The sequence below is a fragment of the Alosa sapidissima genome, chromosome 8, assembly GCF_018492685.1.
Source record: "Alosa sapidissima isolate fAloSap1 chromosome 8, fAloSap1.pri, whole genome shotgun sequence".
Taxonomy (NCBI): domain Eukaryota; kingdom Metazoa; phylum Chordata; class Actinopteri; order Clupeiformes; family Clupeidae; genus Alosa; species Alosa sapidissima.
Genome location: NC_055964.1, coordinates 17,668,773 through 17,682,867, shown reverse-complemented (window position 1 = coordinate 17,682,867; position 14,095 = coordinate 17,668,773). Strand labels below are relative to the sequence as shown.

At 45.0% G+C, this 14,095-nt stretch overlaps 1 protein-coding gene across 23 annotated transcripts in view; it reads left to right on the top strand.

The window, feature by feature from the left end:
• cacna1ba (calcium channel, voltage-dependent, N type, alpha 1B subunit, a) overlaps positions 1-14,095 on the top strand; it is a 100,365-nt gene that overhangs the window by 27,884 nt on the left and 58,386 nt on the right. For all 23 annotated transcript variants that reach the window (XM_042100843.1, XM_042100836.1, XM_042100845.1 and 20 more), the window contains exon 7: positions 7,754-7,857. In XM_042100843.1, coding sequence (XP_041956777.1) covers positions 7,754-7,857 — 104 coding nt within the window. The remainder of the gene's footprint in view (positions 1-7,753; positions 7,858-14,095) is intronic.

Genomic DNA, 14,095 nt, shown 5'->3' with positions numbered 1-14,095 from the left:
AACATAGGTCTTACTGTATTGATTCCAAATCAAATCATAAAAACAAAGCTCAGAAAACACTATCTTAAAAACACAGGAGCAACGCTCCTAGAGAGTGTGGTTGGATACCGCAAACAAATTATGTGATTACATAAAATATTCAGTGGGCTCACTGAGAGATAACGAGTGCTCTCATCAATAGTCCAAATGTTGCCCTGGTAGGCTTTAGAAAGGAATGGAGTTAATCAATATTACCAAGATGCTCATCCTGAGCAAGTTTCTCTCGTTGTACATAACATGAATTGGACATTTTTATTTTAAAACTTTTTAAAGTAAAGAAAAAAAAGTACTTCTTCTACATTGAGTGGATTTTTTAAAGGTTAGCTCTTAAGCTGCCACATGATTTTGAAATGTTTGTTATATCCTGGTGCCTCAGAAGCACCATTTACTTTCATTTCCTGTGTGTTCTTCATGGGATCAATGTTATTAATAATGTATCAGTAACCTAATCACCGCAGCAGGATTTTTAGCTGTGAATTCACCAACCTAAATGGGTCCAGTCTACCAAAAGCATCGAGTCCCTGAAACTTTTGCATTTGAAGATGTCAATGCACACCAGCTAACAATGAAAATGTAAATGACCCCTCACACATATGCAATTTTAGACATATCCACTGTTTTTAGATATTTAAATACATTTTGAAACCATGGCTTTAAGGCCAATGTCAAAAAATCGACTCCTCATTGGAGTAGTCTCTCTTTCTGTTTGTGTTAAAACTCATCAGTAGCACACTGTAACATTAGTGGAGAGTAATGCTGACTCTTTAGCCAGAAGGAGATAGTACGCTCTTTTGCATCTCTTTTGCATCTGGTTGTCAGTTGTGATTGGGAGAGAGAGAGAGAGAGAGAGAGAGAGAGAGAGAGCCATATGCCAGCCTGCCTGCCTGCTCGCCCTCCTGCCGCTGCGCTACGCTACGCTAAGCTGCTTTTCACCTACAGGAGCGCCGCCTGGCTGGCTGACTCGGAGCCATGTGGCAGCCCCAGAACTCTGGCAGGCCGCTCTGCAGGGCCCACACGCCAGCGGGGCCCGTCTCCTCCAACTCGGCCTTCATGGAGAGCAGGAGAGCAAGTGGACAGGGCTTCTCTAACCACTGGAGGCATGGGCCTCTAGATGATATATGCCTGTAACTCAAGATGGAGTATCTAATAAAGAGGGTTTCTTGTTTTTTTGTGGAAGTTGAGAAGTTCTGAATGCTAGAGTGGTTGTTGGCTTGTAGTGAAATGTAATAGTTTGATGCTAGAGTGGACCTGTGCTACCATATCAAAAGTTGTTCAAATAGCAAATCAAACTTTCCTGTGTTATGAAAAGTTTTCTGAAACTTTTTTTTCCAATGCATTATCGGCCAGCAGATTATGTTCCCAGTTGAATGGTGAAATGGCAGGGGCACTGACCACTGATTGATCACTGACATGATCAGAATCTGGTTCACATTATAGGCATGACTCATGTTACTCACATTAGTCATCATAACTAATACTGTAGAAATTATTCTATATCAAAGGACAGCATTAGGGGAGCATTGTGCCAGTAAGTTAGATCAGGTGATTTTGGTTGTTTGTCTGATATTGCTTACACAGGATATTTAGCAGCGTTTACGGGCCATCTCCTTGTCCCATTATTCATTCTGTTTTTGGGAACCAGTCCATTTATTGGCTATTTACAGAATTTCAAATAATCTCTCCTTTTTTTTGTTCGCACGAGTCCATTTCCCAGGTTATGCTCCTCATATGTTTGCCAGGGCCAGGAATAGCAAGATGAATCACATTGTCATATTAAGCCGTTAATGCGGAATTCAGCCTGGCGTATATGGGGGGGGGGGGCTATCTATGGCCAGGTCTGCAATTTATCACAAGCTATCTCTGGTCCGCTCTCCTGTCAGCCAGGTAATGTGACTCGTGGAGCAGAGGTCTAATGGAATCCTCAGCGAAGCGTGCGTCTGATTGAAATGTACGATCGACAGCATGGGGTGGGGGGGGGGGGGGTTCCTGATCCTGACACATCCTGTTTTCCGTCATTGCGGTCTCTGTGTTCTTCTTTAGGCTTCACTCATCCATCAGCTGTTGATGATAAACCCTGACGCCTCAGAAATTGGGCTAACCTAGATGTGCAGATGCGATCGGAGTTAAGGGTTTTAAGATGCTAGCGCGCATCTGTGTGTGCGTATGTGTGTGTGTGTGTGTGTGTGCGTGTGTGTGTGCGCGTGTGTGTGTGCGCGTGTGTGTGCGCGTGCGCGTGCGCGTGCGTGTGCGTGTGTGTGTGTGTGTGTGTGTGTGTGTGTGTGGTCTGTGGTGCTGTGGTGCTCTTGATTGTAAACACAGCTCTGCCAGCCCTAGTCTCACCTGCTCAATTTGACAACAAATCTAGCAATAGCAAAATAGTCTTTGCTTTTCTATACTATTTTTGCTTACCTGAGAGAATGGATGAAGAACCTGTCAATGCTGAGATGTATTCTTTAGTACTCTTTTCTACCTCTCTGAATGATAGTTGAAGTAACTGTAGACGAAACAAAGCCAAACAAAATCAGTATAGTATGTGTGCATATAGCAAGGGCACTTGTGTGTATTCTCTTTGAGTGGCTGATTTGACACCTTCTTTACTCAGTGGAAACACTGTGCTAATGGACAATCTCATAGTGGAAGCTCATGTGTGTTATTCACAGCAGCGGTATCCCCCAGTCCTGTAGAGTTACTCCGTTTAAATGTCAGCCTTGGAACTGGGGTTCTCACACCCACATAGCGACTGACACAGAAACACACAGAGAACGTTTGCTCCTTTATTTATGTTTAACCTTCCTCTGTCCCACTCCAGGTGGACCTGCACTGCGCTGCACTTTTTGCTGCGTGCTATGTAGCTAAGCTTCTGGAGTTGTCCCAGAAATCTAAATATAATTTCCCTGATGTTTGGTGTATTTTTAATTGCGCCCACAACGTTTGGCACGGGCTCAGGCTGGGTGGCAGCTTGGCCCACCCAGGGGCTTCTATGGTGCCAGTCATTCACAAAGCTCACTTCCTACCAGAGGCGACCTCAGTCCCGACTCACCTGTAAAACCCTGGTATGGTGCCATTTGTCTACAGAGCCTCTGGCACGAGGGAGCAACATGTCGGCAAAACCAATAAGATACGAGTCAGCTGACCAACTGTAGAATAGCCAGTGCTGTCATGTACCTTCTTCCCCGGGCTCTTTTCTAGTTGTGCATGTAAAATACATTTCAAACTCACTCATGTTTTTATGATCTTCATCATTGGAGAGGTGAGGCACAGATGAGTGTGCCCAGCTGTCTGCCTTTTTTTGTGTAGAGAATAGGTGTGAACACAGAGTAATGGATTACTGGCAGTCAGTAGCGTTATTATGCAATGCACCGTTTTGATGGTTTCCACGGGTTAATTGAATTCAACCTCAGATTAACCTAATTAGCATTCACCCATCAAGACAATGCTGGCAACTCTGATATGAATCAATCATGGTAGAGTATAATTGTCTGTTTTTTTCATGAGGGGGATTAAACTGCACATACTGTGTGTGTGTGCGTGCGCGCGTGAATGCGCGTATTTGTGTGTATTATGGTGTGTATTTGCGCATGTACTATGTGTTTGAACTTTGTTCCTCCCACCTCTGTGTTCTGCACCCCTTGTTTGCCCTGTTAAATTGATGGCTTGCCCTGCTGGGCTGCGCTGGAGTAAGGGATCAGAAAGAGGGGGAGGAGGAGACCTCGGGCCCTGGGGAGAACCTCTAATGCTTTTCTGATGCCCTCTCTACCCCACCCATCCCTTAGCCCTGCGAGCCTGGCACTGTCATCAGTTACTGCTGCATGCTGACAGATGTCGAGCCCCTCCAGAGAGCGTCTGGGGAAAGCTGGGGAGGCGTTCCGCAGGAATGCTGGCTCTTGTAAGTGGACTGGATGGGTCTGAAAGCTTCCATTTGCCACTGATGTAGTGTATGAGTGATCCCGGGCGTGCTCCTCAGTAGTGAAATATAGACGTATTAGTCAGCTGGCCAGGGATATGTCAGCATGGCAGGGCTGAGAAGAATGGCACTTTGTGTGCATGCACCTTTGTTTCAGTGTTGTTGATGGTCCACTGACTGCCAGCCTTTGTACTTTAAAGGAGTATTCTCTTGTGTTGCTTTGTTATAGGGGCATATACTGACACTAACTTGCACTGAATTAGAAAGTCAAATAAGAGTTCCCAAGAGTGCCAATGTTGTCTGACCACTGTTGTAACTTAAGTCACTTAAGTGATTCATCTAAAGAGTTACAATCTAGACTGACCCCTTTGCTCAAGGCCTGTTGCCCTGGAAACGGTTGCCAGTTTGTAACGGCTCATTGAAAACTGTTGAGTCACCGGTCTGAATGTGCCAGGGCTTGTGCTGAGCTTGGTGACCCAGCTCGCTGGCATCCTGCATTGTTAGTCTGATTGCTGTATTGATCAATCTCTCGTTAAATGTTTAAAAATAGCCCCACGGGGAAGACGGATGGATTTCTGCCGGAGTCCCCGTGAGGCCCGAGGGCTGTCTGGAAGTGTTATATCACCACCGATGGCAGCCCAGCCTGTGGCAAGTGCACTGCGCAGCGGCAGTGGTGTCTCGGGCGCTGTCCATGGTGCTAGGAGGAATTGGCTGTTTAGCTGTTGATATTCAGAGGATCAATGTAGCTTTGCATATGTGTCAAATATTGCTGATTATTACCTTTGCCTGTTCAGCCTGGACTGCTATGTATGGAGAGTAAATCTTATGCTTTGCTCTGTTTCCATTGTGTGATTGTCTTAGACAGATCTCTGCATGTTTGCTACTTGTTCTTTTGATGCAGTAGTCTGGAGCACTTCAGTACCGCCATACACTGAGCGCTGTGAAAAAGCTAGCAGATGACGATGCGTTTTTTCGCTGGTTGAATCTCCTGTCTCTTTCTGACTCCCTCTGCTGAAATGGCATACAGTATTTTGCCATAATGGCAATATTCTCGCCCCTCAGAGAATGCCATTAGATAATGCCTGGTGGTTATTTATTTATTTTCTGTTCCCCCCCCCCCCCTATCTTTTGTCTCCCTCTCCTCCCTGAGACAGTGGAGAAAAGGGGCTGTAAGTGTTCACGGGCAGGCAGGCTGGCCAGCAAGCTCCCTGGGGTCTGTGATGAAGAGGGATGATTGCAGGCGCTGCCGGACAGCAGGGGCAGGGGGTAGGGGTGGGAGAGGGTGAGCAGGGCAGGGGGTAGGGGGTAGGGGTGGGAGAGAGCGAGCAGGGCAGGCCATGGGGATGTAATGGAGGGTTGGGGGGGTGTTGGAGGGGGATGGATGTTGCCTGCTGCGTGCCAGGCCTCAGCTTTCAAGGAGGTAATCCAGTTAGGCAGGACACGAGAGTGCCGCTTCGATTTGGCTCCTTGGAAAATGAAGGCTGGGTAGGTGTTGGTGAATGTTTTAGGGTGTGTGTGTGTGTGGTGGGGGGGTGGATATGGGGTGTTGCAGGTGGAGAGGATTGTCCATTGCTTTGTTAGCTGAATCATTTTTGCTTTGGTGTATCTGTAAACAACAAGTAGAGTCAAAGCAGCAGGAGACCCAAAGAAGGCAAAAACAAAAGTGTCATCCATAGGAGTTTTTATTTACTGATGGTCAAGATGAAGATGAATTAAGATGAAATTGAAACAGTTGTGTGCAACAGACAGAATTCTCAAAACCTCCTATGGCATTACACTGGTTCAAGACTCTGGTGAGATATTGTATCAGAGTGTCTTGGTGAGCATATCTAGCGGCTATTCTGGGGGTCATGTAATATGGAAGTGGTTCTCTCTGTCAGCAGTTGGCTTCACCAAGTGTTGGCCCATGTATAATTCATCATCCATCTATAAGTGAATCCACCCTATAAATAATAATGAGTGCATGCAAAAACAAGCAATCTTAAAGATTTAAAGATGCAATGGATTAATATTGAAATCAGCATTTCTATCACTGAACAGCAAATGATCTTACTTGAACATAATTCTTTGCTGAACATGCCTAAGCGAGTAAGATTGATTCTACGAAGTGAGTAGCCATGTGAGTGCAAGAGACATCTCTTATAAGTGTTTAAACTCTTTCCAAATAGCAGTTCACAGAGTATAGAGTTTCGTGGACTTTATTTCCAAATGGGCTCATTGATTTTTCTTTTTTAGGTGCTCAGAGACAGGGGCATTTTGTGCTCAGCTCTAGCTAAAGACGCAATCCCCAGCAGGTCTCCTACTTCTCCTTCGGAGAGGACTGAATAAGAAAAACAAAAAAACAATAGCAACAACGCGCCTGTACTTTTTGCTGTTGTACACAACCATCATTTCATGTGTAAGAGATGGTGTGGACCATCAGCACCCGTGCATCCTGCTGCTACACTTTTCTTCCTAAATGATACTTGACATTTGTGATGTCAAGTATGCTACTCTACTCTCTGCGGAGGAAAATGAATTACAGTTGACTGTGCCAAGGGGGTGTTTTTGCTATTTTTAAATGTTCAGATTTCTTCTTCTGGTCAGGAATTCCATGGTGACTCTTGCCGTCTAGACTGCAGAAACTGTGGCAGAAAACAGATATATTTAGACTGATGTAGTCCCTGAGCTTGATGTTTGTGTGTGTGAAGTTTTCCTGGCAGTTATTTTTCAAGATTAACTTCAATGGATAGACTCAAACTGTCATCTTCTGCGTCTGTGGGAGAACCTCACCTTTTAATTCTCTGTGACAATAAGCTCTGTCGGGGAATCTCTCTGTAAATGGGAAATATTCACAGAACATATTTTGTGAGTGAAGTCTTAGTGGTTGACACATCGCAATTGATTTTTGTGGAAGGGGAAATGGCAGGAGAATTAACAGTCTACCACACACAGCTCTCCCAGTTCTCGTTGCCACTAAGGGAAAAGAACACGATTTTGAAATAACTACATGGACACACATGCATAGACAGATCTGTAGAGACATGGAGTGGAGGATGAGGCAGTTCATTGTTTGCATTGGCTGCTCTAGAACCATCTGTGGGTGGTTGAAAGGGGGGGGGGTGCTGGAGGTGTGCAAAGTGCCCATTTGTATGTGATTGTGTCTGCTGAATCAGCAATCCCCAGGTCCCCCTTGCAATTACACGCGATGTACAGAGGCACGCCAAGGCGGTCACAGAAAAAATCTGCTGGCCCCTCCTAAAGTTTTGCACGCCTCATAAATTCCTGTGGTCGTTGCGCATTACGCCGACATTTACTGCCGTGATTCCCCTAATAGAGTCAAATGCTCACAGAGTGCAGGTTTTAAAGGCAATATGAAATGGGGAATCTGGAAATGGTGTTCACTGTACCAGTTTCTGGAGGGGTTTTTTTTGTTGGCAGGGCTCTCACCTAAGAGGCCGCCATCCGTCAGTGTTGGAGGGGAGCTCGGGTGGAGACACCCACCTGAAGATGTAGTTGTTAGAAGGGATCACATTAAACATCTCCATCGTAGAATACAGTGAAAAAACAAATGCTCAGTCTGTTCATTGATTGTGAGCAACTCAAGATGTGATTTGTGATGTGAAAAACGCCCTCTTCCAAACTTGCAAGCCTCCAAACATTTATAAGTGTCATAATACTCTGAAACAATGGCCTTGATGTGCAACATTTGAATTTTAATTGTGATTTTTTTCTTAAAGTATGAAGTATTATGCATAGTACCACACAAACAGTGCATAATGACATAGATGTGCCCCCCCCCTCTCTCTTTCTCTCTCTGTTTGTCTGCAGGCCAATGATGCCTCAGGGAACACCTGGAACTGGCTCTACTTCATCCCCCTCATCATCATCGGCTCCTTCTTCATGCTCAACCTGGTTCTGGGCGTACTGTCGGGGTAAGTGCTGTCCCAGACGACATGACCTCCTAATCCGCTCCCTGGCGTGATCTCTGGTGGCCCGTGGAGGCTCATTGAGGACACACATTGGTGCCCTTATTTCTCCACCGCACTGTCGCCAACTTTGGGTCTCCTTTTGGGCCAACGAAGACGTCCGCTTTGTGACCTTGCATGGAACACGCAGAACTTTTGTGAAAGGATCCATCATGTGTTTTTTTGTTAGCAACTCCTGAATTTATTTTTGAAGAGCGCAAAGGCTTGTTGCTTGATAAGATTTAGAGGAGAAAAATTGTTGAGAGGAACATATGCAGAAATATGTATTCAATTCTTATAGAATGAATACATTCCCAGACCCATATTGTTTAGGAAGGCCCATATTGATTTGCTATTATCCCAAACAATGCTGAGTGGTCTTTAGAGTTTAGTTAAGCTCCTGCTCCTTAACCTTCGACAGCAGTGTGTTTTAATGGACAACGGTCCAAAAATAGCGTTCATTGTACAGGTTGCCCTTGCATCCGTTGTGGTACTGTAAGGCAGCAGTGTGGTGCTGGGCAGCAGGCCGTGTGTTCTGGACCCTTAATTGGATTGTGGAGCATTATTTTGCCATTGTGCTGTATAGTATGTTGGAATTAGATTTTCTCTGTCAATGGTTATTTGGCCGAGAGGCGTAGACACACTGGCCTCCCTCTTCAGGGAAAGGCACACACACACACACTCTCTCTTTCTGTCTGGCTCTCTCCCTGTCTCTTCTGCACTCTTCTCTCTCTCTCTTTCTCTCTTTCTGAAATACTTTTGGATAAAGCAGCCTTGAATCTGCATATACACATATACAGATTAATGCACACTCACACACACACATACACACACACTCAGGGCCTAATGGAAGGCGGCTTGATGAGTGCTGTGCGGTGTACTGTGGCAGCGACCGGGCGCTTTATTTATTACTTCTGGGAAGGCAAATCTAATTCTCGCTACTATTCTACCAAATGGCTTCCTCTCTCTCTTCCTTTCTCTCTCTCTCTCTCTCTCTCTCTCTCTCTCTCTCTCTCTCTCTCTCTCTCTCTCTTCCTCTCTCTCTCTCTCTCTCTCTCTCTCTGGTGTCAGTGTAGCATGAGGCCCCTGTTGCTCCTTCCCCTGTCCACTACAGCCTGTATTTTACGTGAACTGGACTGCTTTTTGACCAGCACGCTCGGTCTGGGTTAGGGGTTTGAGTTTGAGACCTATTTGAGACAGATCATCTTCTGTGTGTGTGAGATTCGTGTCATCTGTTTTGTTCATCTTTTGGGCACATGTCGTGGTTGCCCACCAGCTCACTGACATACTGTATGTGTCCAAAATGCCCTGATGTTATTGCACTGATTTGAGGTTTCAGTCTCATTGAGCTATTGGTTATCAATTTGCCCACCTGTGGCGCTAGCCTAGCCTTTAAAGTACTGTGGTCAAAAATATCCAGGCAACACTCAGGTGTGAGGAACCACTGCAGGTTTATTCACGATACCGGGAGCAGGTCACTAGCAACAGCATGTTCCAGTAACACAACTCAAAGTTCTCTAGGGCGAAGCCCCATCTTATACATGTTAATTACATTGGTAATACAAATCACATGAGTACAATGGTCGTTTCCAAAAATCCTCATACATACAGAAATACAACAATACATACTGTATACACTTCTTGGACATAGCATGGGATCCATGCGCCATACGCAAGTCATGGGGCTACTCCAAGTAAGTAGATAATTGGTCAATACAATACATATACATCCTTCAGCATTCTCTTGCCATAGTCTAGTTCCTGTCGGGATATTGTTAATATTACTGCCTAAGGCAGAATACCCTTAACTCGTGACAAAAGGGGTCGCATGACCTTTATTAGAAAATCATGACATGGAGAGAACAAATGACAGACAAAGCAAAGTTGATGCACAGTATTGAATGTATAGAAAGCATACAAAGAATATAAGAAAATGAAATGTTAATCACTTCTATGTAATACATGTAGATTAGTATTCACTTCTAATACATGTAAAATTATTAATAATCACTTCTAATACATAAAAATGTTAGTAATCCAAAATTTCTCCTTCAGTACTTTATTCTCAACCGCAGACTGTTTTAAATGGCTGCCCACTCTCCTTCCATCCCATCATCCCCAAAGCTATATTGCATCATCCCAGTCTCATCAGCGCTCAGACCCCCTCTATTGACTTTCTTCTTAATTAATGCTGCCATGGAAAAACCTTTTAGCTTTTTAGTGCACAGTTTTTGCTTAGTTTGCAAAAATGCAAACCTGCTCTGAAGTGTTCCTTATGAGTCATTTCACCAGATATGTGCTCTACTAAGCTTACTGAGCATACGCTGTCTTCTGTGATGCCCCAGAAATGTCTTCTCTTGCCACCCATCTGTGCTTGATTCTAGCGTGCCCCCACCCCTCTGTGTCTAGAATGGGCTCTTATCAGTGTGAGTTGTACGGAAGTGTGAGTCTCAGGCTTCTCTTCTCCGTTTGCCCTTCGTGGAGAAGTTTAGCAGCCTCCTCGTGGTCGCTCGGTGTGAAATGGGCTCATTTCGCTACGGTTTTATGCTCAAGGTGAAAGCCTGGTCCTCTGAGGCGTCGCTGGGCTGCTGCCGTATTTGCATAAAGTGAGATGTGACCAGATAGCTGTGGATGTGTCTGTTATGCTGCTGGATGCGTGCGTGCGTGCGTGCGTGCGTGCGTGCGTGCGTGCGTGCGTGCGTGCGTGCGTGCGTGCGTGCGTGCGTGCGTGCGTGTGTAAGTAAGACAAGAGTATGGCAGACACAGAGTGACCATGTTGTGGGCTGGACTGCACATCTATGGGTGTGTATGTGAGCACACGTTATCTCTGTGGACCGGAGCAGCGTGTGTACATGCCCTGTGTAATACGCCAGAAACTCTCATTACAGACGGAGTGGCTCACTCACTCTGACACTCTGAATATTAATACTGCGCCCTGCATTTTGCATTACACACACACACACACAAACACACACACACACTTTCCCAATCAGTTTAAAAGTGGAGAGCAAGTGGCTACAGACATCAATGCTTTTATGATTCAGCCATTCATATTGCCTATTACCGGTACACATTTAAAGAGGCCAGTCTATTAAGTGCCTCTTAGAGTCAGATTTTATGTGATACAGGGAAAGGGAACCTTTTGCATGGTGATACAGGTCTGTAGATTTCACAGTTGGCCAGGTACAGTTTGTTTCTTTTGTTTTTCTCCGTCTTCAGTCTATGCTGTAAACTGCGACCTGGTTTGTTTTTATGCCAGTGTGTGTGTGTGTGTGTGTGTGTGTGTGTGTGTGATAGCTTTCCAAAAATGGGAGATTTTTTTGGGGGGGGTGTGTGTGTAAGTGTTTATACCGGATCTGTGTTTGCATATTTAATACGTTTCATACACGTGTTTCAACACTGCATTTCGGTCGTTGCTTTTACCTTACCATTACCTTACGCATGCCAGTTATGTATCCACCAACTGCCTGTCTGCAGCCTACTTCCAAAACTCCAAAGCTGCTTGCTGTCAGATTTGGTTCCGAGAGCAGTAGAGAGAGAAGTTCAGTGTATCAACAACACTCAATAAAAGTTTATGTGATGTGTTAATCAATTAAATTCCCAACAATTTCACAACAGCTAGTTCTGGAGTAGGCCATTCAACTAGCCCGCTTGCTTATGGCGAGACTCAGGCTGCGCAGTCGGCACCCGCTTCCTTATTTGGATTTTGGGTTGCCAGGTTTTAGCCTATGACAAAACGGTTGAAATTGAAACTAAGTGATCGTGGATGTGTAGGGTGTATTTCATACACAATCTGGCAACCTAGGAGATGTCAGACTAATAGAAAAAATTAATGGATCAATGATTTTAAAATGAAGTTTGATGACCATGCAAATTACGGGAGTTTTCCGGGAGAAATAACAAAACTAGAGGGTGCCGGGAGATGACCTTGAAATACGGGAGAAGCCGGGAAAAACGGGAGTGTTGACAGGTATGGTGTGTGTGTGTGTGTGTGTGTGTGTGTGTGTGTGTGTGTGTGTGTGTGTGTGTGTGTGTGTGTGTGTGTGTGTGTGTGTGTGTGTGTGTGTGTGTGTGCTTTGTCCATCCTGTTGCTGCCCACTTGCATGGTCAGGCTGTCCATCCACCCATAGATAGCTCCTTGCCCACATCTGACTTTCCGTTTCCATGGTGTGCGTTGGCACGGGCAGTGTACGTGTGTGTCACTCTGTCTCAGGGTGAAAGGTCACGTCTGACAGCAGGCCATGCTGTGTTCCCATCTAAAAGGGCATCACCCACAGGTCAACGGTGGACAGAAGCTGTGTGTGTGTGTGTGTGTGTGTGTGTGTGTGTGTGTGTATCTGTGTGTTTGCATGTTTTGTGTTTTCTTGTATGTGTGTGTGTTTGCATTTGTGTGAGCATATACAGTACAGGCCAAAAGTTTGGGCACACCTTCTCATTCAATGCGTTTTCCTCCTTTACTTTCATGACTTTTTACATTGTAGATTCATCAAAACTATTAATGAATACATGTGGAATTGTGAAATAACTGAAAACATATCTTATATTCTAGTTCCTTCAAAGTTGCTATTTTTTTAATTTAATACCATATTCAGCAAGCCATAACTTTACAAATATCCATATGTGGGCCAAATAACTTTGCATTTATTCATAGTTTTGATGCCTTCAGTGAGAATCTACAATGGAAATAGTCATGAAAATAAAGAAAACGCATTGAAATGAGAAGGTGTGTCCAAACTTTTAGCCTGTACTGTACATGTCCCGTACAATGCATGCTTATAGGTCATATGTGAAGGCAGCAAAAGGTTTTAATTTGTTCTCTGTCTCTATGAGTCTATATTATACTAACTAGCTGGGTATTTGTCAGTCTCTCTCTTTATCCATATAACAATCTACTAGATCAATCAGTCCATCCATCCATCTATTGTTCTTATTGTCTTTCTTTCTTCCCTTGTTGGTTTCTTAGTCAGAGTTTGAGTTTGACTCTAACACTCCAGAACTAACAGTCCAGGATTGATTTGTTGCTACAATTATGGAGTTAATGCAAACAGTGCTCTATAGCCAATACAATAAAGTGTACATCACATTACGTTACCCCTCCCTTACGTGTTCATGTAAAGTGTTCATTGTGTGTGTATTTAAAAATACACACATATATATATATATATATATATATATATATATATATATATATATATATATATATATATATATATATATACATACATACATACACACACATCCCCGACAAGATCAGGCAGATGATCAACAGCTACCTGGGGTCATTCAAGCTGCGGTTCCAGACTGCCAAGTTCACCACCACATGGCAGCAACTGGAGAAGGGCATTGTAACAGGATGCACAGTATCCCCCATTCTGTTCATCATGGGGATGAACCTCCTGATTGCAGCAGCAGCAGCAGAGGCCAAGGGACCAGTTACGGCAGCAGGGAGCAGACAACCCCCACTGAGAGGATTCATGGATGACCTCACCATAAGAACCACAACGCATGTGCAGGCAAGGTGGATCCTGAAGACTCTTGGGGCTTTAGCATCATGGGCGAGAATGGCTTTTAAGCCCAGGAAGTCACGCAGCATGGTGATAAGGCGGGGGAAACTAACAGAGGCTTTCGAACTGCATGTCCAAGGCGAGCAGATCCCTACAATCAGGGAGAACCCCGTTAAATGCCTGGGGAAGTGGTACGACGACACCCTCAGTGACAGAAACAACGTCTCTGACACTGCAAATCAGGCGGACGAGTGGCTAAGGAGGATTGACAAGTCGGGCCTACCCGGCAAGTTCAAGTCCTGGATATACCAGCATGGGCTCCTACCAAGGCTTATGTGGCTGCTGACAGTCTATCAGATCCCAGTGACTGCAGTGGAGGGAGTGGAGAGGAAAGTGAACAAACATCTGAGGCGGTGGCTGGGTATCCCTCCCAGCTTCACTGCAGTTGGGCTCTACATCCGATCAGGACAGCTCCAACTTCCATTTTCCTCTGTGGTGGAGGAGTTCAAGGTGGCTAAGTGCAGGGTGGCAATGATGCTCAGAGACTCAAAGGACGAGCAAGTAAGCAACGCAGGGGTCACAACACGAACAGGCCGTAAGTGGGCAGCAGACACTGCAGTCAGACAAGCTGAGAGCTCCCTGGAGTTGAGAGACATCATTGGCAATGTCTGCATGGGTCGGCAAGGACTGGGAACATCTCA